The sequence below is a fragment of the Lithobates pipiens genome, unplaced genomic scaffold (genome assembly GCF_037356315.1).
Source record: "Lithobates pipiens isolate NorthernLeopardFrog02 unplaced genomic scaffold, aLitPip1_a1.2 Scaffold_23, whole genome shotgun sequence".
Lineage (NCBI taxonomy): Eukaryota > Metazoa > Chordata > Amphibia > Anura > Ranidae > Lithobates > Lithobates pipiens.
In genome coordinates, this window is record NW_027507785.1 from 49746968 (window position 1) to 49771900 (window position 24933).

A 24933-nucleotide genomic window follows, 5' to 3' on the forward strand; every position below is an offset into this window, starting at 1 on the left:
TGTCATTCAAAGTGTGAGAGCGCTGAAAGCTGAAAATTGCCCTGGGCAGGAAGGGGGTATACTGTAAGTACCCCGGTAGGCAGGTGGTTGATAAAAAGAGATCAGGGTCTTTATTCAGAATCTCTGTGGGGTGCCCCAAGGTTCAGGTTGGGGTTTTTCGCTGACCAGTTTATGAATCTTCCATGCCATGGAAGTGCCAGACTCCCTCCGAACCCCAACCTCCCGTTCATCAGGTGTTCCCCCAGAGCCTCTAGGAGGTGCAGATGTTCTTCTGCCAATACCCGGGGTGCAACCGGCCAAGGATCTGGTGGGGACCGCCGACCAGCAGACAACAAGGCCTGGTACCAATTCAACGGGCAGAAGCAAAAAAATCAGACAGATAAGAAATCGAGGCAGGCAGCAGACTAAAGTATAATCCAAAGTACAGGTCGGGGTCAGATTCCAGAGGGAATTATTACATGCAACAGTCAGGCAGATACAGACAAACGATAGGCTCATTTGTATCAGAGAGCGATCTACGAGGGATCTCTTCATAGAGGGCATTTGACGTGAGGAGGCGCTTTGTCACCTTCCCACCACTGGTTTTTACCCCCTAAAAACCCCCACTGCGGGGCGGTTGCAGAGCGGCTTCATTCAGGCTTCAGAATGGCCCCTGTTGACATTTGAGCGTTTTTTGTCGCTTGCAGCAAAACGCACGTCGCTCAAAAAAGTACAGGAGCCACTTTTCAGGAAGATTTGAGCATTTTTGTCCCCATAGACTTGGAAACGCCTTGGAAAAATGCGACATAAGCGTTTTTTGTCATGCGATTCTCTGCTCAAACAGCAGCTCTCCGCCTCTTTTTCAGCACCACTTCACACCTTTTAGTTAAAAAAAAGCCTGAAAAAAACGACTATATTTTTCGAAAACCTTCCCGAAAAAATGCTCAAAGATGACTGAAAAAAAAAAAATGCCTGAAAACGCTCAGCTAAGTGTGAATGTAGCTTCAACCTGTTGATCCGGCGCGGGATGGATGATCTGAGGTCCTTAATGGAGGTCAGGTGTGCAGTACAGGCTAGATTGTTGCAGTGACAAAAACTGTCCACAGATGGCGATGAAGAGTGATTCAAAATGTCTTACACACGCGTGACCTGCACCCCAAGTTTGGGATTAAAGTGGCACGTCTGTGTTTTCAAGTGACGCAAAGCTATGTAGTGAAATAACGTTTTAATAAGCATCTGACGTGTCATACATCCTAGCGATAGGCGTCATACATTCTAGGGATGGCTTTATAACTGGTGGTGCCCCTACCTACAGCCTGCAAGGCCTCCAAAACACAGACGTGCCACTTTAATCCCAAACTTGGGGTGCAGGTCCCTGGTTTGCAGGTCACGCATGGACTGCGTGTGTAAGACATTTTGAATCACTCTTCATCTCCATCTGTGGACAGTTTTTGTCACTGCAACAATCTAGCCTGTACTGCACACCTGACCTCCGTTAAGGACCTCAGATCATCCATCCCACGCCGGATCAAAAGGTTGAAACTGGTAGCCTGGGGCCAGCGAAGGAGGCGTCGCTGGCCCCGTCACCTGGTATGAACTTAAAGGCCGCGTACACACGGGCGGATTGTCTGGCCAACTAAGTCCGTCAGACAATCCGACGGACAGTCCGTCCTACTTTTGAATGAACGGACTTGACCACACACGATGAACAGACAGTCCGCTGAAAGCTTGCGTGATGACGTGTACAGCACGTACGACGGGACTAGAAATAGGACGTCCAATACACAGCAATGCAACCTTCCGCCGTGTAAATCCTTTCTGAGCATGCGCCATACTTAGTCCGTCCAACTAGCCTACTGACGAGCGGACTGTCCGCTGAAACCAAAGTTGGACGGACAAAATTACGGAAATTCCCAAATACTTAGTCCGCCAGACTGTCTGCTGAAAAAGTCAGCTGAAGCCCACACACGAGCGGACTGTCCGCTGAAACACGTTTCAGCGGACTAAGTTGGACGGACAATCCTCTCGTGTGTACGCGGCCAAAGGGGAAAAATCGCCGTGGGGGTCCCCCCCAGGTACATATCAGACCCTTATCCGAGCACGCTACCCAGCCAGCCAGGAAAGGGGGTGGGGACGAGCGAGCCCCCCCCCCCCCCCCCCGAGCCGTACCAGGCTGCGTGCCCTCAACATAGGGGGTCGCGCGGCCCCCCCACCCCAAAGCACCTTGTCCCCATGTTGTTGAGGACAAGGGCCTCTTCCCGACAACCCTGGCCGTTGGTTGTCGGGGTCTGCGGGTGGGGGGCTTATCGGAATCCGGGAGCCCCCTTTAATAAGGGGGCTCCCCGATACCGGCCCCCCACCCTATGTGAATGAGTATGGGATACAATGTACCCCTACCCATTCACCTGTGAAAAAAATGTAAAAAAAAAAAAAAAAACACAACACACAAGGGTTAAAATAGTTTATTGCACAGCTCCGGGGGTCTTCTCGCCGGACTCCTCCGCTATCTTCTGCTCTTTTGCTAGCTCTTTCACTAGCGGAGTAGCCCGGCTTTCTTCTTCACCGCCGCCCTCTTCTTCCGACCTCGGGGGTCTTGTCCCCCTCTTCGGTTCTTCTTGCTGGGCTACCGCACCTTCTTCTAGCTCTTTTACAAGCGGTGGTCCGGTCTTCTGTCGCCGTCTTCTGTTCTTCTCTTCTGGAGATGTTGCCTCGTTGCTGCCTCCGGTCACAATGGCAGGGACGCGGCGACTTATATAGGGACATCGCCGGATGATGTCCCCGCCCATTATGATGTCACAGTCCCAGCATCCTCTTTTCCACCGGATTGTTTGATCGTGTGTACGAGGCATTAGAAGAACCAGCTTGGTGTTCTTCAAAGCAGGCTATTTTTTTCATTGAACGTAATGAATGTTGTTTCTATTCAAACTACGGGGGGAGATTTACCAAAACTGGTGCACACAGAATCTGGGGCAGCTCTGCTTAGAAACCAATCAGCTTCCAGGTATTATGGTCAAAGCTTCATTGAACAAGCTGAAGTTAGAAGCTGGTGGGCTACAATGCACAGCTGCACCAGATTCTGAGTGCACCAGTTTTAGTAAATCTCACCCTATGTGACTATTCTTATGGTCACATCTCTGTATTAGTAGTTAGGGTTGTCCTATTAAATCCTTTTATTAAACCCCTATAACTTGATGTTTCCCCACAGCTTCTGGAGCTTCAGGCAGAGTATCATCGGAAATCATTGGCGCAGTTGACAGATGCATTGGGGGAGCTGAGAGACACCATGAAGGAGAGCGGTCAGTATTCATCTCCCATCCTGTCCGTATTTTGGTAAACCATCATGGGAGAGTGTCCACCACTAGGGTCAACCACACAGGTCCCTCACCCCTTACATATATCAGACTCATTACTAGTGATGAGTAGTTGATGTCTATGATGTAGAATGGGCTGGAAATTGTTGAAGATCTTAAAACTGTTTCTGGTTATTATGCAGAAGTCCTCAGCCACACCAGATTTTGCACTCTCCAGTTTTAGTAAATCAACCCCTAAATGTCCCTCTTCAACCAACAAGTGCAGGCCCTAAATGTCCCTCTTCAACCAACAAGTGCAGTCCCTAAATGTCCCTCTTCAGCCAACAAGTGCAGGCCCTAAATGTCCCTCTTCAACCAACAAGTGCAGGCCCTAAATGTCCCTCTTCAACCAACAATTGCAGTCCCTAAATGTCCCTCTTCAACCAACAAGTGCAGGCCCTAAATGTCCCTCTTCAACCAACAAGTGCAGTCCCTAAATGTCCCTCTTCAGCCAACAAGTGCAGTCCCTAAATGTCCCTCTTCAACCAACAAGTGCAGTCCCTAAATGTCCCTCTTCAACCAACAAGTGCAGTCCCTAAATGTCCCTCTTCAACCAACAAGTGCAGTCGCTAAATGTCCCTCTTCAACCAATGAGTGCAGTCCCTAAATGTCCCTCTTCAACCAACAAGTGCAGTCCCTAAATGTCCCTCTTCAACCAACAAGTGCAGTCCCTAAATGTCCCTCTTCAACCAACAAGTGCAGTCGCTAAATGTCCCTCTTCAACCAATGAGTGCAGTCCCTAAATGTCCCTCTTCAACCAACAAGTGCAGTCCCTAAATGTCCCTCTTCAACCAACAAGTGCAGTCCCTAAATGTCCCTCTTCAACCAACAAGTGCAGTCCCTAAATGTCCCTCTTCAACCAATGAGTGCAGTCACTAAATGTCCCTCATCAACCAAAGAGTGCAGTCACTAAATGTCCCTCTTCAACCAATGATTGCAGTCCCTAAATGTCCCTCTTCAACCAACGAGTGCAGTCACTAAATGTCCCTCATCAACCAACAATGATTGCAGTCACTAAATGTCCCTCTTCAACCAACGATTGCAGTCACTAAATGTCCCTCTTCAACCAACGAGTGCAGTCCCTAAATGTCCCTCTTCAACCAACAACGATTGCAGTCACTAAATGTCCCTCTTCAACCAACAACGATTGCAGTCACTAAATGTCCCTCTTCAACCAACAACGATTGCAGTCCCTAAATGTCCCTCTTCAACCAACAACGAGTGCAGTCCCTAAATGTCCCTCTTCAACCAACAACGATTGCAGTCACTAATAGTCCCACTTCAACCAACAAGTGCAGTCACTAAATGTCCATATTCGCCTAACAAGTGAAGTCAACAAATGTCCCTCTTCAACTGAATGCATTCACTAAATATCCCTCTTCAGCCAAAACTGAGTGCAGATTTTTTGAGAAAATCCTTTTAATAAGCTTCTAACTGGTCATCACCCCTCAGAGGGTCCCGTATAAAGTTTCTCTATTGAGCCATTGTACCACTGAACATACTGGGAACCTACTCAGAATTCCTTACCAGTCACACCTTATTGTAACTACTGAGCCTTCTTCGTACATCTCCACATCATTGGTCTTCTTGTTTTCTTCACCAGCCCCAGCACATCAGTCTCCTGCCGAAGTATACGGAGTGCCGCTGGCAACACACCTAGACAGATTTGGGTGTGAGATCGCTGCGCCCATATCAGCCTGTGTGCGAATGCTGCTCATCCACGGGATGCAAGAAGAGGTAGGTGCCATGGTCCCTGACGGCCACCTCTGATTATACTTTGGTGGATGAGACAATTATATATTTCATCTTTTCCGGTAGAAATACTAAAAGCCCTAGAATTCAAAATAAATGTTTTCAGGTTTTTTTTTCCTATATTCTCATTTGTGGTCATTTCCCCCTCCTGTAAACCGCCATGAGTGGACCTGGTCACAACATGTCCTGAGTCTGGTTTACACCTTGAAGACTGGACATCACTGAGGATCCCTGGGGGTAATAATAAGGTGGAATGTTTCCTCCTGGGACCATAACTACCCGGGACTTCACTATGAGAGGCCTCGGAGCCTAGTGACTAGATTGCTATCATGGTCCCAACCACATCTCTGGTACCTATCCTGCTACAGTAAGGAATGCTCTGTAGCCAGCGGCGTTGATCATGCGGAAATTTTCCAAAAGGCTGGTTGTAAAGAAGCTGATCGGTAGACCGACTTCTGTTACTGTACAACCAGTCAGCTCGTACATGGATTGAAATTTGGCTGGTTCCTGCTGAACTGGATGAATATTGATCCATGTATGGTCAGCTTTACTCCAGTTCTGTTACGATAAAATCTCTCCCCACTGGGTGAACTATGTACAAGGTGCAACAATTTTAATGGACTGTAAAAATATATATGGAAAGGCCAGTATGGTGGCCTGGAATTATGGGTGGAGCCCGGTGGAGTATATAACCAGCCCGTTCGCCTGGCTCCCTCGTCGGTTCCGGTGCGCGATATCTGATACGTCAGAAATCAAGGGCCGACTATCCACGAGACTTTACAGTGAGCCGGGTTCGTGAGTTCCTACGTTTTCGTCCGCCTCGTGTCGACAAAACCTTGTCGTTCATCAGCGTCCGTCCGGTCGCCGTCTGAGTCGCTATACTCTAATCGAAAGTTTCGTTGTCGTACAACACGTCTGGGCCGGCTGTCGCAGGTAGGGCTTCGGCACCCTTTTCGTTTCATGTGTTATTAAAGTCACGAAAATTAGATTCCTGAACTCACGAACCACTCACTCTAGGTCACACGAACGGCTTAACCGCGACACTTGTATTCGGTACCTCACTGTCACTACCCCTTCTTCGTAGAAGTCGTTGTCACCTTTTCGATACATGTCGTTCGTGCCAACTGGCACTTCGTTTCGTAGCACGTCGTTGCTAGACCGAATGACTCTTGTTGTGTTCGAACCGATCGAACCATCTCGAAATCACAGCCGTCTGCTTGTCATACCGTCATACCGTCATACCGTTTGTACTATGTCCGTCATGTCATTTCCTTTCATGTCAATCATTGCAGTCACTTCAATCATGTCAGTCGGTGATGTCGGATCATTTAATTTTCTTTGTCATGGCATATCATTTCTGTCACTTATTACGCTCCAATTCGAATCCCATCGCATTCCTCATGCATCGATTCGTTCTGGTGCGCCCAGCTGCACGCCTCATTTCAGTACCCCCCCCCCCTTTTTGCCTGAGCTCCACGTGGCAGGGTCCCCCCCCCCTGCCTGATCTCCACGCGGCAAAGTCCCCTCCCCCCCCCCTGCCTGAGCTCCACGTGGCGGGGTTCACCCCTCGCCTGAGCTCCACGTGGCAGGGTCCCCCCTCCCCCCCCTGCCTGAGCTCCACGTGGCGGGCTCCACCTCCGCCTGAGCTCCACGCGGCAGATCCCCCCCCCCCTCTCCCCTGCCTGAGCTCCACGTGGCAGGGTTCACCCCTCGCCTGAGCTCCACGCGGCAGGCCCCCCCCCCCCCCCCCTGCCTGAGCTCCACGTGGCGGGCTCCACCTCCGCCTGAGCTCCACGCGGCAGATCCCCCCCCTTCCCCTCCCCTGCCTGAGCTCCACGTGGCGGGCTCCACCTCCGCCTGAGCTCCACGCGGCAGATCCCCCCCCCCTCTCCCCTGCCTGAGCTCCACGCGGCGGGGTTCCCCCCCGCCCGAGCTCCACGCGGCAGCCCCCCCCCCCCCCCTCCCCTGCCTGAGCTCCACGTGGCAGGCTCCACCTCCGCCTGAGCTCCACGTGGCGGGTCCACCTCCGCTTAAGCCCCACGTTCTATGCGCATCTGCGTGGAAAAAAAAAAAAAAAAACGGGGAAGGGAAAAGGAAATTTTGCATCTACGACGCAACCAAGTCACGCCTCTGTCGCCATACGCACATTATTCTAAATTCGGTTGTCTGCTCGTTTCATTTATGCAGCTCGTTTCAGTTATGTCTTTCTTCACATTTTCCAGTCTTACCTCCACGATTTAGCTAGACATCTCTCTGCAGGCATAGGAGTCTCATACAAACTTACCTTCATCTCCTCAGATCAGTCGAGTTTTCAGTAGGTCCAACCTGCACCGGGTCGGACGGTGCCTCCTTAGGTAAGAGAATCTTCGGGAAGGGAAACGCCCACAAGCGGTAGTACCCTTCTCAAAAAAAAAAAAAAAAAAAAAAAAAAAAAAAGTTTGCTTAGGAGTCTCCTACGAGTCTTGTAATCCATGTCACCCTCTTAGGTTTCGTATAGGAGAAAAACCCGGTCCCAGGGGTTAATAAAGCTTACCAAGCCCGGATTTTGCCACCATGTCCCAGGCTGGCAGCGAGGACTACACGGCTCCGTTGTCTCCGTCTCTTTTCTCAGAGAGCGGCAGCCAAAGGTCCTTCAGAACATGGACCATCCCCAGGCTGACGGCCGAGTTGAGGCGTAGGGGTGTACCCTTCCCAGCTACAGCCAGAAAGGCCGAGCTCTTCAGGCTCCTTTTTCCTCCCCCAGCCGCGGTTGAGGATAGTGCCCAGCAGGCCTCCCTGGGCTCCATCGCTGCCTCCATCACGCAGCTTCACACGCTGGTGTCATCCCTGACGACCTCAATGTCAGAAGTTCAGAGTCGGGTGGCCCTCCTCGAGACCCGCCCAGTCGTTTCTCCTCCTATACCAGCTTCACAAGCAGTGGAGAACACCAGCGCAGGTACCCCCGGGTGTACACCAGTAGTGTACCCTTCCCATTTAATATCAGCCAACATCAGGAAGGACATCCTAGAGGGAAAGGACGTCAATCTGGCCTCGCTACTGATATCCATTCACGAGCTGGCAGAAAATAAAGCTTATACTTGGGGGGACGTGTCGGTGGTCCTCAAAGCCAAAGACCCCAGGCTGGACAGAAAGCTGTCAGTCACCGAGTTCACCCTGGCCTTCGGCATGCTGAGGGATGTCATCTGCTCGGCCTCCCCCGGCAGAAGGGAGGAACTGGATCGTTACCTCCACGTAGTAGTCGACCTGGGGTACAAATACGGCGGTTTCGCTTTTTATGACTATCACCGCTCCTTCTCCGCTAAGGCGGCCGCCAGGCTCTCTCAATTTCAGTTACCTACGGATTGGAGTGCCTTGGACACCGAGTTGTTCTGCCGACACTTCGCAGGGCTGCGGTCTCCTCTTTGTGCCATCTGCCAGTCAGCTACTCACACCGCGACTTGGTGTGCCAGCTCGGTGGCAACCCCGCCTGTAGACGGTCCATCGACCTCAGGTTCTGCCCAGGCCCTACCAGCACCGGCACGCCTGCCTCAGACAGATAAACTGGGGCGCCCGGTCAAGACCTTGGGTGGCGCAGCCATCTGTAACAACTATAACAGTGGGTCGTGCAATTTCAGCCAGTGCAGGCTGCTCCATGTATGCTCACGGTGTAATAGAGCTCATCCCAGGCTCATGTGCGAGCTTAAGCAGGCTAGGAAATCATGACTGAGCCGGGTCAACGTGTCGTGGCTCGGTGTCTACCTCGCCAATCACCCCACCCCCTCACTTGCCACCTACCTAGTCCAGGGCTTTACTCAGGGCTTTCATACAGGACTTATTTCCCTCCCTCACCTCACACACGAGTGCCAGAACCTGCGGTCAGCAGCCACCGACGTACAGGCCATCGACCAGCTGTTACAGGCAGAACTAGACCGGAATTTCATCATAGGCCCTTTCACGAAGCCCCCATTTAACACCTGGCGAGTCAGCCCTATTGGGCTTGTCAAGGGCAAGTTCTCAAATAAACTTAGGTTGGTCTACGACTTGTCAGCGCCTTATTCTTCCTCTGTCCCCAGTCTTAATTCTCTTATCCCCTCCGAGGAGTTCTCCCTCAAATACGCGTCCGTAGACATGGCCATCCAGGCCATTCTCAAGTCAGGCACAGGTACATGGCTCTCCAAGGCCGACATCTCGGACGCCTTCAAGCTCCTTCCTATCCATCCATCTCTCTGGTGCTGGCATGGCATCAAATGGAGGGAGCTCTACTATTTTGCCACTAAGCTGACCTTCGGGTCCAAGAGTAGCCCCTGGCTCTTCGACTCGTTTGCGCAGGCTCTCGAATGGATCTTGCTGCACGTAGCCCAGTGCCAGGGAGTCATACACTACTTGGATGACTTCCTGCTGGTCGAGTCACCTGGCTCCCTTCCAGGGGATTTGGATAAACTAAGGGTGGTCTTCAATAATCTTGACGTCCCGATTGCTGAGCACAAGGTAGAGGGCCCTGCGCAGGCAATCACCTTCCTCGGGGTCAGCTTAAATACCAGCACTATGCAGGCCAGCCTCCCCCCGGATAAACTAAGCCGCATCAGGTCGGTCATGAGGGACTTCACCCGCACCAGAACTTGTACCAAGAGGCAGTTACAGTCCCTTCTCGGTATGCTTAATTTTGCCATGCGCATCATCCCTCAAGGTCGCGCTTTCATATCACGCCTGTTAGTCCTACTGTCTCATTCACAAGACCCGGAGCATATCCTCAGCCTGGACCCCGCAGCTATAGCAGACCTTGCCATGTGGGAAGAATTCCTGACGTCCTGGAATGGCGTGTCCCTCTTCATTCCCTCCGTGTCCTCCTCATCGCCGCAGGTCGTGACCGACGCAGCGGCCTCCACGGGTTTCGCGGCAATTTTTGGCCACCTCTGGCTTGCAGCCCCTTGGCCTCCTCAGATACTGGCTATTCCGGGCTTCACCGAGACGTCCTCCCTATTTGAGTTGTACCCCATCGTAGCCGCTGCCCATACGTGGGGCCGCAGTTGGTCCGGTCAAACAGTGACCTTTTCAACGGACAATCTCGCCACTGCGGAAATCATTAACAAAGGCAGGTCCAAGTCTCTGGAGATTATGTCCTTCCTGCGGCGACTGGTCCAGCTCTCGTTATTGTTTCAATTTAATGTCCATTGTGCCTTTATCCCCGGTAAATGTAACCGGGCAGCGGACGCCCTTTCCCGCTTTAACTTAGTTTCCTTTTTTGATCAGGTGCCCGGAGCCGGACCAACGTCAGCAGTTATCCCGGACTGGTCTCAACTGACCCTGGATTAACCCCTCACCTAGTAGCCGCGACTCAACTCATCAATCACTCCCTCGCAGACAATACCCGCAAGGCCTACCAAACAGCCTGGAGGGCCTTTAACCGCTTCTTAACGTCTCACTCCACAGAGACCTCCCGGGTCAAGCAAGTTCTGGCCTTCGTTGCCCATTGCCACTCGGACTTGGCGCTATCCGTCAACACGATCCGACTATACCTGGCCGGGGTACAACATTTTACGTCCCTCCAGGACCCCGCTGAACCCTCCTTGTTCACTTTCCACGCCATTCGGGCCGTCATGCGTGGCATCCAGAAACGCCAGCCTGCGGCCTCCCTCAAACGCTTGCCTATCACAGGAGACATTTTCAGAAACATGTCCGATATTTTGGCCACTGCACCTTTCGGACTCCACACTAGTACCATTATACAAGCAGCCATACACCTGGCCTTCTACGGCTTCCTGCGGCCAGGCGAGTTTACCTCCAGTAGCCCCTCAGCTCGCACGCTATGCAAGCACCACCTGGTCAGGCACGGAGACCATTTCATCCTGCATATAGCAGTGTCCAAGACGCAACAACTTGGCCCGGGGACGGACATACATTTTTATAAAACTAACAACCGCTGGTGCCCGGTCGCCATGCTCACCCGCTTGTTGACCCTTCTGGCCGATCAACCAGGAACTGGCCCGCTTCTACCATTCCACGGTAAGCCACTGAACGCAGCCCAGTTCATGGAGCATGTCAGGATACTCCTGGGCATCCTTCACCTCGATCCGGCTCACTACTCCGGACATTCGTTTCGGATCGGAGCAGCTTCAACTGCCTCCCGCCAAGGGGTCCCGGTCCACATCATCAAAAAGTTGGGTAGGTGGAAATCCGCCTGCTTCGCCCGTTACATACCCAATCCGCAAGTAGAGATGGCCCAGGCCTTCATCAAGCTCACCCAGTAACAAACTCGAATCAATAAAGGCATTCCCTACCTGTATGTTTTTGCCCCCTTATTTTGGTATACCCTACGTTAGGCCGGGGCACACTTTCAGGTCCGGTTCAAGTAAGCGAGTTTTGTGTTATCCTTGTTTGTCATCCTTATCCGTATCGGTCAGAGGGCTCTGGGCCATAAATGGAAAGGCCAGTATGGTGGCCTGGAATTATGGGTGGAGCCCGGTGGAGTATATAACCAGCCCGTTCGCCTGGCTCCCTCGTCGGTTCCGGTGCGCGATACCCACCCACCCATCCCCTGTCAGGGCATTTCTCAAGCATTATACTCCCGGGCGAGTACTCATTTCACTCCATTTCATTTTCATTTCATTCATTACTCATTTCTCTATCAAGGGTATGCCCCCTTATTTTGGTATACCCTACGTTAGGCCGGGGCACACTTTCAGGTCCGGTTCAAGTAAGCGAGTTTTGTGTTATCCTTGTTTGTCATCCTTATCCGTATCGGTCAGAGGGCTCTGGGCCATAAATATATATATCTCAAACACCCCTACATTCTTCAAAAAGATCAGATGAAATTTAAAGACAATGGGGTTGAGTTACTAAAACTGGAGCATGCAAAATCTGGTGGATTTACTTCCTCTTTCATTCCCTGCAAAGGCAAAGCATAATGGACTACTATGCATCGCATCGCATCGCATAGTAGCCCATTATGTGTCACTTACCTGACACAGGAGCCAGCGAAGTCACCGCTGTCCCCTGTAGTCCGGCGCATCCATCTTCTCGGTGGGGTCTCGCAGCTCCGCCGCTCTCATTCGGCAAAGCCGCGATGACGTCACTCCCGCGCATGCGCATGGGAGCCGAGACGCGCGGCATCTTCGTCATCAACGATGCCGCGCTCAGTGCGCCTGCAGAGGTGGCTGTTTTCGGGTAAATATCTCCTAAACCGTATAGGTTTAGGAGATATTTCTTGGACCTACAGGTAAGCCCTAATCTAGGCTTACCTTTAGGTCAAAGTGGTTTGTAAGGGTTAACAACCACTTTCAGTTTGTTCAGTAAAGCTTTGACACTAAAACGTGGAAGCTGATTGGTTTCTACGCAGAGCTGCACTCTCCAGTTTTAGTAAATCAACCCCAATGTTCTGTCTGATCTTCTGTCAGGATTGGAGGCGCCGTCTTTGTGTACCAAATCCAACGAATCTGCTGCACTGTTCCCCTGGTACATGTTCAATTTTTCCGCCGTCATTCGCACACTCCGATCTTCGTTCTGAACTCAGGATTTTGTGCAGACTAGTCAAGTTTCTCCACCCCAAACTCGCTCATCCATGTCCACACCAAGACATTTTGGACGATTTCACGCTCCCAACTTTGTGGGAACAGTTTGGGAAACGGCCCCTTCCTGTTCCAAAATGACTGCGCACCAGTGCACAAAGCAAGGCCCATAAAGACATGGATGAGTGACTTTGGGGTGGAGGAACTTGACTGGCCTGCACAGAGACCTGACCCCAACCCGATAGAACACCTTTATGCTAGGTTCACACTGCTGCAAATTTTATTGCAAATTTGAGCCGTTGCGATTTCTCAAATTCGCAAGTCATTTAAATTACATAGAATAACATTAGTGCCGTTCACATCAATGCGTTGCGAATATAACCTGCGGGGGAAAAAAAGGTCCTGTGCGAGTTTGATCCGTGTGCGATGCGAATTCAGCTCCATAGACTGCAAAATTTGCAGTAGAATCGCAAAAGAGCACATAAAGAATTCGCAATGCAAATTCGCAACGCAATCGGATCAAAATCGCACTAAATCCGCACCGCAGCAGTGTGAACCTAGCCTTAGGATGAATTAGAGTTAGTGGAGACAGCCACTTGTCCAACATCAGTGTCTGACCTCACAAATGCTCTTCTGGAAGAATGGTCAAACATTCCCATAGACACACTCCTAAACCTTGTGGACGGCCTTCCCAGAAGAGTTGAAGCTGTTATAGCTGCAAAGGGCGGAGTCAACTCAATATTGGACCCTACGGACTAAGACCGGGATGCCATTAAAGTTCATGTGCGTATAAAGGCAGGTGTCCCAATACTTATGACAATATAGTGTATATTGCGGATTCACATCAGTCCTGCTCTCAAGGAGCTTATGATCTAAGGCAGGGATCTTCAAACTACGGCCCTCCAGCTGTTGTGGAACTACACATCCCATGAGGCATTGTAAAACTCTGAGATTCACAGACATGACTAGGCATGATGGAAATTGTAGTTGCTGAAGAACTGGAGGGCCGTAGTTTGGAGACCCCTGATCTAAGGTTTTACTGAGTTTAGAAAATAACATCATCTGCAGATTGAAATGTGAAGGTCATTTGCATATTGGATTGTATAGCAGTTCTTTATGCTATATAATTTTTTTTTAGTGGAAATGTAGCTTTCATTCATGTGAGGTATAACTGGAAGGGTATCCAATACCTGGAAGTCAGCCGGCTTACGCTGGGGCCCATGTAGCCTTTCAAGAAATCCAGGAATAATTGTTCAAACTGAAAGACAATTCCTTATGCTACTAGGTGTAAATCTAGTGATTGGTATTGGCGATGTAGTATTTTTGTGGGCAGGTCGGTAACTGGTAATTCTATTTCAGGGTCTGTTCCGGTTGGCTGCAGGCGCATCAATTCTGAAAAAGCTGAAGGCCAGTCTAGGTGCCGGTGCCAGGGACCTGGCGGAGTTTATTAATGAGCCGCATGCTGTGGCCGGTACGTGACTTTTTTTCTGCCCCCCCCAACCTCTATCTCGATCCTTTTCATATATGGCACTTTAGCTTATTGCTGCCTCTTCCATACTCCATGCAGGATTATCATATTAAGTATCTTCTAGGTGCCCTCAAGTCCTATCTCCGGGAACTTCCAGAACCGCTCATGACCTCTGAACTCTTTGATGATTGGATGAGAGCTGCCAGGTAAAAGTGACCGCAGAGCTTGGTGGGGACACGTCTCTGCCAAGTTCACCTTGTCATGCCAATTCTGTTTTATTTTTCAGCATTAAAGAGCCAGAAAAACGGCAGGAGAGTTTTAGAGAGGTGTGTGCCAAGCTGCCACCTGAAAACTACAACAACCTCAGGTATGCAGTGCCCACCATGACTAAATATGTTAAAACGATGTATTCTGCTCTATGCAAACCTTCATTGGGCCCATCAGCTTTGTGACCATCTAATGTCTCAGGTCTTCATAATATCTCTCCCTACATAGACCATCAGACAGATACCAGACAGATACCCAACTCATTCACCTTAGCAGTGCGCTCTACCTGAGCTTATCAGATTTATGATAGGAGCTGCTACATACCTGCCTGTGTTACCCTATGTGTCACACACCTGTTCACATTACCTGTATGTGTCACACACCTGTCTGCTTTATCCATTTGTGTTACATACCTGTCTATGTTACTCATAGTTTCATAGTTAGTAAGGTTGAATAAAGACACCAGTCCATCTAATTCAACCTGAGTGAGTGTCTACAATTGTCCCTACCCCTGTACATTGCACACTCACATTGGTCCCTACCCTCAAGGAGCTCACAATCCAAGGTCCCCATTCATATTCTAGGGCCAGTTTTTGGACAGAAGCCAATTAACCTACCTGCATGTCTTTGGATTGTGGGAGGAAACCGGAGTGCCCGGAGGAAACCCACACGGGCACAGGGAGAACATGCAAACTCCAGGCAGGTAGTGTGGTTGGGATTCGAACCAGCGACCCTTCTTACTGCTAGGCGAGAGTGCTAACTACTACACCACTGTGCCACCCTGCTGTCTGTGGTACATCCTCAAAACGGAAGGTGGAGGAGCGCAAGGTCTCTAACATCCACCAGCTTCGTGATGGAGGAGGGGAAGAGGACTCCAGTGGTGACCTATGAAGCTCTGGTGACTTCCATGCCCAAGAGGGTTAAGGCAGTGCTGGAAAATAATGGCGGCCACACAAAATATTGACACTTTGGGCCCAATTTGGACATTTTCACTTAGGGGTGTACTGACTTTTGTTGCCAGCGGTTTTGACATTAATGGCTGTGTGTTGAGTTATTTTGAGGGGGCGGCAAATTTACACTGTTATACAAGCTGTACACTCACTACTTTACATTGTAGACAAGTGTCATTTCTTCAGTGTTGTCACATGAAGGCTGCATTCACACCTGAGCGTTTCTACTGCGATTTTGCTGTGTTTTTGCCGCAATTTTGTTCAGCTCACCAATGTAAAAGGCAGAAAAACACTTGTAATCTGCCCCAAAGAAGCTCATGTTCTTTTTTGAGCTTAGGACGTTTTTCAGGCGTTTTTGCTTCGGGTGCCAAAACGCTCATATGTGAACAGGTGCTATTGAAATGAATGGGATTTTGCTAGTTGAGCGTTTTTTCAGTCATTTTTTCGGGCGTTTTATGAGCTGAAAACAGATGTGAATGCAACCTAAGTTACTTTGCCACACACCAATCTTTGTTGTCTGTATGTGTTGTACACTTTTCTATGTTACTCCCTGTGTCTGACACCTGTCCACATGACCTGTATGTGTCCCACACCTGTTTACCTTACCCATATGTGTCACACACCTGTCTATGTTACTTTATGTGTCACACACCTGTCCACATTTACCAATATGTGCCACACACCTTTTCACATTACCCGTATATGTCACACACCTCCTCTGTGTTACCCATATGTGTCACACACCTGTCTATGTTTTGTGTGTCACATACCTGTCCATATTACCTGGATGTGTCACACACCTGTTTGTTTTTTGTGTCACACACCTGTCCACATTACCTGGATGTGTCACGCACCTGTCTATGTTTTGTGTGTCACACACCTGTCTAGGTTTTGTGTGTCACACACCTGTCGTCCACATTACCTGGATGTGTCACGCACCTGTCTATGTTTTGTGTGTCACACACCTGTCTAGGTTTTGTGTGTCACACACCTGTCGTCCACATTACCTGGATGTGTCACACCCCCGTCTATGTTTTGTCTGTCACACACCTGTTTATGTTTTGTGTGTCACACACCTGTCTAGGTTTTGTGTGTCACACACCTGTCGTCCACATTACCTGGATGTGTCACGCACCTGTCTATGTTTTGTGTGTCACACACCTGTCTAGGTTTTGTGTGTCACACACCTGTCGTCCACATTACCTGGATGTGTCACACCCCCGTCTATGTTTTGTCTGTCACACACCTGTTTATGTTTTGCGTGTCACACACCTATCCACATTACCTGGATGTGTCACACACCTGTCTATGTTTTGTATGTCACACACCTGTCTATGTTTTGTGTGTCGCACACCTGTTTACATTACCTGGATGTGTCACACCCCGTCTATGTTTTGTGTGTCACACACCTATCCACATTACCTGGATGTGTCACACACCTGTCTATGTTTTGTGTGTCACACACCTGTCTATGTTTTGTGTGTCGCACACCTGTTTACATTACCTGGATGTGTCACACCCCGTCTATGTTTTGTGTGTCACACACCTATCCACATTACCTGGATGTGTCACACACCTGTCTATGTTTTGTGTGTCACACACCTGTCTATGTTTTGTGTGTCGCACACCTGTTTACATTACCTGGATGTGTCACACCCCCATCTATGTTTTGTATGTCACACACCGTCTATGTTTTGTGTGTCACACACCTGTCCACATTACCTGGATGTGTCACACACCGTCTATGTTTTGTGTGTCACACACCTGTCCACATTACCTGGATGTGTCACACACCTGTCTGTTTTGTATGTCACACACCTGTCTATGTTTTGTGTGTCACATACCTGTCCACATTACCTGGATGTGTCACACACCTGTCTATGTTTTGTGTGTCACATACCTGTCCACATTACCTGGATGTGCACACACCTGTCTATGTTTTGTGTGTCACACACCTGTCCATGTTTTGTGTGTCACACACCTGTCCATGTTTTGTGTGTCACATACCTGTCCATGTTTTGTGTGTCACATACCTGTCTACATTACCTGGATGTGTCACACACCTGTCTATTTTGCACATATGTGTTGCCCACCTGTCTGTTTCCAATATGTATTACGCACCTGTATACTTTACCCCTTTGTGTTATACACCAGTATGCATGACAACATCATCTGTCCAGATTACACATAGGTGTCACCGATCTATCTTCTGCTACTTGTGGACGTCACACATCTGATGGTGACACCTGTATAGGTTACATGGCTGTGACTATTCCTGATTGGAAATTATTATTGTTGTTTTCCAGAGGAAGCTGAGTTGCGTTCCAGCAATAAATCACGGTTGTGCTCATGATTCTGTCTTCATTGCAGATTCCTAATCAAGTTTTTGGCAAAGTTAGGAGAACACCAAGAAGTCAACAAAATGACGCCCAGCAATATCGCAATCGTTCTCGGTCCCAACCTGCTGTGGGCCAAATCTGACGGGTGAGTAGAGTCAACGTCCATTATTTCACATATATGAAGTGAAGGACAGCAGATTATGAATATCCATCTTATGGCGTCCTATTCAGCGCAGTCCGGTGACCGGTCAGGGTGGTTTGGTTGGTATTGTATAAACAAGTCCAAAAATATAAAGAATATGAGATTACTCTGCTTGCCTACATTGTGGATAAAGGAGACAATGCAGCACCAAAAGGAATACTAGAATCTCTGAGCTGCACACTAGCTATGCTTTTTTAAAATAGGCTGTAACCTCTAAGGCCTTCCTGCGATACAGGATCCACAATAAATCACTTTTCGGAAGGCATTATAGCAGCAGTTGGCAGGCATTCAGGAGACGCTACTGCCACCTCCTAAAGCCTGTTTTTTGTTTTTTAAATTGCCAAACGGGGGGACGCTTTAAAATATATATATATATTATTATTATTTTTTTTTTTCTTTTCAATTTTAACACTGTCTCTTTATTTTTATTTTTTTATCACTTTTATTCCTATTATGTCTATGTTATAAGAAATGTAAACATTCCTTGTTATAGAACTAAGGATCACAGGTCCTCTTTATAAAGACATCTGGGGTCAATAAGACCCAAGATATCCCCTTTACACTGGAAAGTATGAGATCAAACCCCAGATATCCGCTCTACCCTGGAAAGCATGAGATCAAACACCAGATATCCCCTTTACACTGGAAAGCATGAGATCAAACCCCAGATATGTCCTCTACCCTGGAAAGCATGAGATCAAACCCCAGATATCTCCTCTACCCTGGGAAGCATGAGATCAAACCCCAGATATCTCCTCTACCCTGGAAAGCGTGAGATCAAACCCCAGATATCTCCTCTACCCTGGAATGCATGAGATCAAACCCCAGATATGTCCTCTACCCTGGAAAGCATGAGATCAAACCCCAGATATCCCCTCTACCCTGGAAAGCATGAGATCAAACCCCAGATATCTCCTCTACCCTGGAAAGCATGAGATCAAACCCCAGATATCCCCTCTACCCTGGAAAGCATGAGATCAAACCCCAGATATCCCCTCTACCCTGGAAAGCATGAGATCAAACCCCAGATATCCCCTCTACCCTGGAAAGCATGAGATCAAACCCCAGATATCCCCTCTACCCTGGAAAGCATGAGATCAAACCCCAGATATCCCCTCTACCCTGGAAAGCATGAGATCAAACCCCAGATATCCCCTCTACCCTGGAAAGCATGAGATCAAACCCCAGATATCCCCTCTACCCTGGAAAGCATGAGATCAAACCCCAGATATCCCCTCTACCCTGGAAAGCATGAGATCAAACCCCAGATATCTCCTCTACCCTGGAAAGCATGAGATCAAACCCCAGATATCCCCTCTACCCTGGAAAGCATGAGATCAAACCCCAGATATCTCCTCTACCCTGGAAAGCATGAGATCAAACCCCCGATATCCCCTTTACACTGGAAAGTATGAGATCAAACCCCAGATATCTCCTCTACCCTGGAAAGCATGAGATCAAACCCCAGATATCTCCTCTACCCTGGAAAGCATGAGATCAAACCCCCGATATCCCCTTTACACTGGAAAGTATGAGATCAAACCCCAGATATCCCCTCTACCCTGGAAAGCATGAGATCAAACCCCCAATATCCCCTTTACACTGGAAAGTATGAGATCAAACCCCAGATATCTCCTCTACCCTGGAAAGCATGAGATCAAACCCCAGATATCTCCTCTACCCTGGAAAGCATGAGATCAAACCCCAGATATCTCCTCTACCCTGGAAAGCATGAGATCAAACCCCAGATATCCCCTCTACCCTGGAAAGCATGAGATCAAACCCCAGATATCTCCTCTACCCTGGAAAGCATGAGATCAAACCCCAGATATCCCCTCTACCCTGGAAAGCATGAGATCAAACCCCATATATCTCCTCTACCCTGGAAAGCATAAGATCAAACCCCAGATATCTCCTCTACCCTGGAAAGCATGAGATCAAACCCCAGATATCTCCTCTACCCTGGAAAGCATGAGATCAAACCCCAGATATCCCCTCTACCCTAGAAAGTATGAGATCGAACCCCAGATATCCCCTCTACCCTGGGAAGCATGATATAAAACCCCTGATATCCCCTCTACCCTGGAAAGCATGAGATCAAACCACAGATATCCCCTCTACCCTGGGAAGCATGAGATCAAACCCCTGATATCCCCTCTACCCTGGAAAGCATGAGATCAAACCCCTGATATCCCCTCTACCCTGGAAAGCATAAGATCAAACCCCAGATATCTCCTCTACCCTGGAAAGCATGAGATCAAACCCCAGATATCTCCTCTACCCTGGAAAGCATGAGATCAAACCCCAGATATCCCCTCTACCCTGGAAAGCATGAGATCAAACCCCAGATATCCCCTCTACCCTGGAAAGCATGAGATCAAACCCCAGATATCTCCTCTACCCTGGAAAGCATAAGATCAAACCCCAGATATCTCCTCTACCCTGGAAAGCATGAGATCAAACCCCAGATATCCCCTCTACCCTGGAAAGCATGAGATCAAACCCCAGATATCTCCTCTACCCTGGAAAGCATAATATCAAACCCCAGATATCTCCTCTACCCTGGAAAGCATGAGATCAAACCCCAGATATCTCCTCTACCCTGGAAAGCATGAGATCAAACCCCAGATATCTCCTCTACCCTGGGAAGCATGAGATCAAACCCCAGATATCTCCTCTACCCTGGAAAGCATGAGATCAAACCCCAGATATCTCCTCTACCCTGGAAAGCATGAGATCAAACCCCAGATATGTCCTCTACCCTGAAAAGCATGAGATCAAACCCCAGATATCCCCTCTACCCTGGAAAGCATGAGATCAAACCCCAGATATCTCCTCTACCCTGGAAAGCATGAGATCAAACCCCAGATATCCCCTCTACCCTGGAAAGCATGAGATCAAACCCCAGATATCCCCTCTACCCTGGAAAGCATGAGATCAAACCCCAGATATCCCCTCTACCCTGGGAAGCATGAGATCAAACCCCAGATATCTCCTCTACCCTGGAAAGCATGAGATCAAACCCCAGATATCCCCTCTACCCTGGAAAGCATGAGATCAAACCCCAGATATCTCCTCTACCCTGGAAAGCATGAGACCAAACCCCAGATATCCCCTCTACCCTGGAAAGCATGAGATCAAACCCCAGATATCCCCTCTACCCTGGGAAGCATGAGATCAAACCCCAGATATCTCCTCTACCCTGGAAAGCATGAGATCAAACCCCAGATATCCCCTCTACCCTGGAAAGCATGAGATCAAACCCCAGATATCCCCTCTACCCTGGAAAGCATGAGATCAAACCCCAGATATCTCCTCTACCCTGGAAAGCATGAGACCAAACCCCAGATATCCTCTCTACCCTGGGAAGCATGAGACCAAACCCCAGATATGTCCTCTACCCTGGAAAGCATGAGATCAAACCCCAGATATCGCCTCTACCCTGGAAAGTATGAGATCAAACCCCAGATATCTCCTCTACCCTGGAAAGCATAAGATCAAACCCCAGATATCTCCTCTACCCTGGAAAGCATGATATCAAACCCTAGATATCTCCTCTACCCTGGAAAGCATGAGATCAAACACGCACACAGTGACTCTTGCCCCCCAGTAGTATCCTCTGCCCCCCCCAGCAGTGCCCTTTGCCCCTTCACATCATCTTCCCCCCAAACACAAGCACACACCAGTGTGTAGGTAGCATTCTCCTATCTTACAACTGGTGTACTGCAGAGCAGAGAGTGGGAAGCAGCACAGTACTGGATGGAGGGTGGGAATGGAGCTGCCGAAGTCAACTCTTCATCTTAACTTGCTAGTTAACTTGAAAGTTAACTCCGGAAGCTTCCACCCTCCATCCAGTACTGTGCTGCTTCTCACTCTCCACTGGGGGATGGACCAGCAAAGTAGGAATTCGTTTGCGATCTACCTGTCGGCTGCCTGAGGTCGATGAGTAAATCGCAATTGACGGCTTGCCAACCCCTGGTCTACAGAATGAAGTGATTCAGGGATGTGAAGTCATTTTGTAGTTATGTAATTGACATTCTGACTCTTTATAACACATTAACATGGTCCTTCTCTATCTTTGCCTTTTTCTAGAGACCCATCTATGCTGGACATGGCTTCCGCCTCTCCCATCTTGGTGGTGTCCGTAGTTGAAGGTTTGATAAGCTGCTCTGCAGAAGTCTTCCCAGGAGGTAATGTGGATGGATTCCTTCCTTGTCTTGTGTCATTATGGAGCCATTTCAGCTGACAAACCTACTTCCCTTGTAATAGAATGGGTCAAGCAGGCCATGTATCTAGCTCTGGTATCTCTTCTAATCGGGGATGTACCTTCTAAACATCTACAAGCACATTGAACCACCACAACCATTCCAAGAATTAGTGCAATCTTTTCTCAAGACATCTTAGTGAGAGCCCAGTGCTGTGCCAACAAGACCCATTTTAATGCCAATTTCAGCATCACTTGTAGCAACCAGGTACCACTTGAATCATGTAGGGATTCATTGGATACCAACCCTGACAAATGTTGCCATCTAGAGCAGTGTTTCTCAGCTCCAGTCCTCAAGGCGCCCCAACAGGTCATGTTTTCAGGATTTCCCTCAGATGAAACAGCTGTGGTAATTACTAAGGCAGTGAAACTGATCAAATCACCTGTGCAAAATAATGGAAAGCCTGAAAACATGACCTGTTGGGGCGCCTTGAGGACTGGAATTTACTTGGAGAGCCAATTTACTTTCCTTCAGAATTTAGGGGGGCTGGGTTGTGGCAAGTTGGAATAGAAACTGTCCTGGCTTCAGTGGGAGGAATAGTGCCCCATCATTGGTGTCATTAGGAGGAATATTATTATTTAAGGTAATTGTATAGCGCCATCAATTTACGCAGTGCTTTACATATACATTGTACATTCACATTGGTCCCTACCCTCAGGGAGCTTCCAACCTAAGGTCCCTAACTCATATTCATATATTAGGGCCAATTTAAACAGAAGCCAATGAACCTACCAGCATGTCTTTGGAGTGTGGGAGGAAACCGGAGTACCTGGAGGAAACCCACGCAGGCACAGGGAGAACATGCAAACTCCAGACAGGTAGTGTCATGGTTGGGATTTGAACCAGTGACCATTTTTACTGCTAGGCGAGAGTGCTACCCACTACACCACTGTGCTGCCCTTATAGCGCCTTATCGTTGGTATAAGTGGGAGGAATAGTACTCCGTGATTGGTGTTGGTGGGAGAAATATTGCCCCATCATTGGTGTCAGTAGGAAGAAGAGTGCCCCATCATTGGGGTCAGTGGAAGGAGTAGTACCCCATGGTTTGTATCAGTCGAAGGAATAGTGCCCCTTTAATAATGGTGTTGGTGGGAGAAATAGTGCCTCATCATTGGTGTCAGTGGGAGGGATAGTGCCCCATGGTTGGTGTCAGTGGAGGAATTATTTGCCCAATGTTGGTGTCAGTGTGTGAGGAATAGTATCTCATATCAGTAGAAGGAATAGTGACCCAAAAGCTGGATAAAGGCACACAAAGGGCTACATCTGGCCCCCCGGGTAACAGTTCGAAGACCACTGGATTAGAGGGTGCAGGATCAGATTTCCCAGTGTATATGGCTAGTTTTTGTGCTCGGATTGGTAACATTTCCATCAAATTTTGGCCAGAAAATATCCATACTGTCTGCCTCCCTAATGACGATTGCCATTCACTGCCTGGGTGGAAGATGGGATATAGAAAGGAATTGCTCTGCAGCCCAAACTATGTGTGAGTCTACTGTATTTCTGCAGCGCAGTGTGTACACAATAACGATTGCCTCTTCTCTCACCCTCGAAGATGTCGATTTTGGGGTTACAGAAGAAAGTCCCGTCTCCCCACCAGAAGCATCCACACCACAAATCTCTAGCACTCTACCGAAAATGGACAGCGCTAATCTCCCCAGTTCTCCAACATCGCTGTCATCAACCATCAATACAGAAATGTGAGTGATAGAACACTACATGATTCCTCCACCAACCTCCAAATCATGCACATGTGTATTTCTCTGGCATCACCTTCCTATACCCCTCATCCTATGTATTACCCTCTTTTTCCATCCCTTATATCACTCTTCCCCTACCCCTCACCCTGTCTTTTAGCCTTACATCCCCCATCTTCTTTCTATACCCTACACCCAGGACCGGGAAAAGGGGTGGGCAGGAGGGGAAGCTGCCCTGGAGCGCAGACGAGCAAGGGGACAAATAACAGACACGGGGTGGGATGCCCATTCTATGGCATGTATTACGAGGAGGGAAGGGGGTGCAATTCTGGATCATTACCCTGAGCACTGGATGACCCTGTCCTGGTACTGCCCACCACCAACAATTTTGGAGACACTTGAGCCCTAAATTACGTAACATTTTCTAACTTCCATAAATGTAGTTATAGTTTTGTTTTTTTTCGTGTCTGAACTGAAAAACAGAATTTAAAGATACAGTAAAGCAATTTAGCCAGAGACTAGCTCTCAAAAAAGTAAAGTTTATTGGTGTTTTCAGCTCAAAACTTCGACAATACAAGTTCTAGGTGATGCCTGGTTGGAGGGGAGCAAGTTCAATGTACAAGGAAGGGTTCCATACCTTTAAGTTTACAGTCCATTTTGAAGTTCCTGTCTGATATTCATGGCTAGCAGTGTTCATAGATCGTGGAATTGGGTGGACATGAATTGGAGGAAAGTATACCTCAGTTTTGGAAACTCCATCATGTAGCTTCTGTACATTGCGAGTCTGGGCAGCGTGTACGTTTTCCTAAAAGTGTTAACCAAGCGCTGGTACCCAACGCCAACAAGTTTTCAGGATAAAGCAGGATACATTTGAGGTCAATGGGTATAAAGACGAAGTGAAGCACTTAAAGGGGTTGTAAAGGTAAATTTTTTATTTTCTACATAGGTTCCTTTAAGCTAGTGCATTGTTGGTTCACTTATCTTTTCCTTCGATTTCCCTTCTAAATGTTTTTTTCTTTGTTTTCTTTGTCTGAATTTCTCACTTCCTGTTCCTCCTCAGTAAGCTGTTCAGTAAGCTGTTCTGGCTGACTAAACACCAGCTCGGATGATGGTGTGAAGTTTACTGAGGAGAAACAGGAAGTGAGATATTGAGACAAAGCAAAAAAACATTTAGAAGGGAAAT

At 48.6% G+C, this 24933-nt stretch overlaps 1 protein-coding gene across 1 annotated transcript in view; it reads left to right on the forward strand.

Moving 5' to 3' along the window:
- Nucleotides 1-24933, forward strand: part of SH3BP1 (SH3 domain binding protein 1) — a 76560-nt gene that overhangs the window by 46572 nt on the left and 5055 nt on the right. The window contains exons 9-16 of the mRNA XM_077451571.1: nucleotides 3185-3275; nucleotides 4933-5066; nucleotides 13925-14036; nucleotides 14158-14239; nucleotides 14320-14400; nucleotides 17621-17734; nucleotides 21884-21981; nucleotides 23609-23753. Of these exons, the coding sequence (XP_077307697.1) occupies nucleotides 3185-3275; nucleotides 4933-5066; nucleotides 13925-14036; nucleotides 14158-14239; nucleotides 14320-14400; nucleotides 17621-17734; nucleotides 21884-21981; nucleotides 23609-23753 (857 nt within the window). The remainder of the gene's footprint in view (nucleotides 1-3184; nucleotides 3276-4932; nucleotides 5067-13924; nucleotides 14037-14157; nucleotides 14240-14319; nucleotides 14401-17620; nucleotides 17735-21883; nucleotides 21982-23608; nucleotides 23754-24933) is intronic.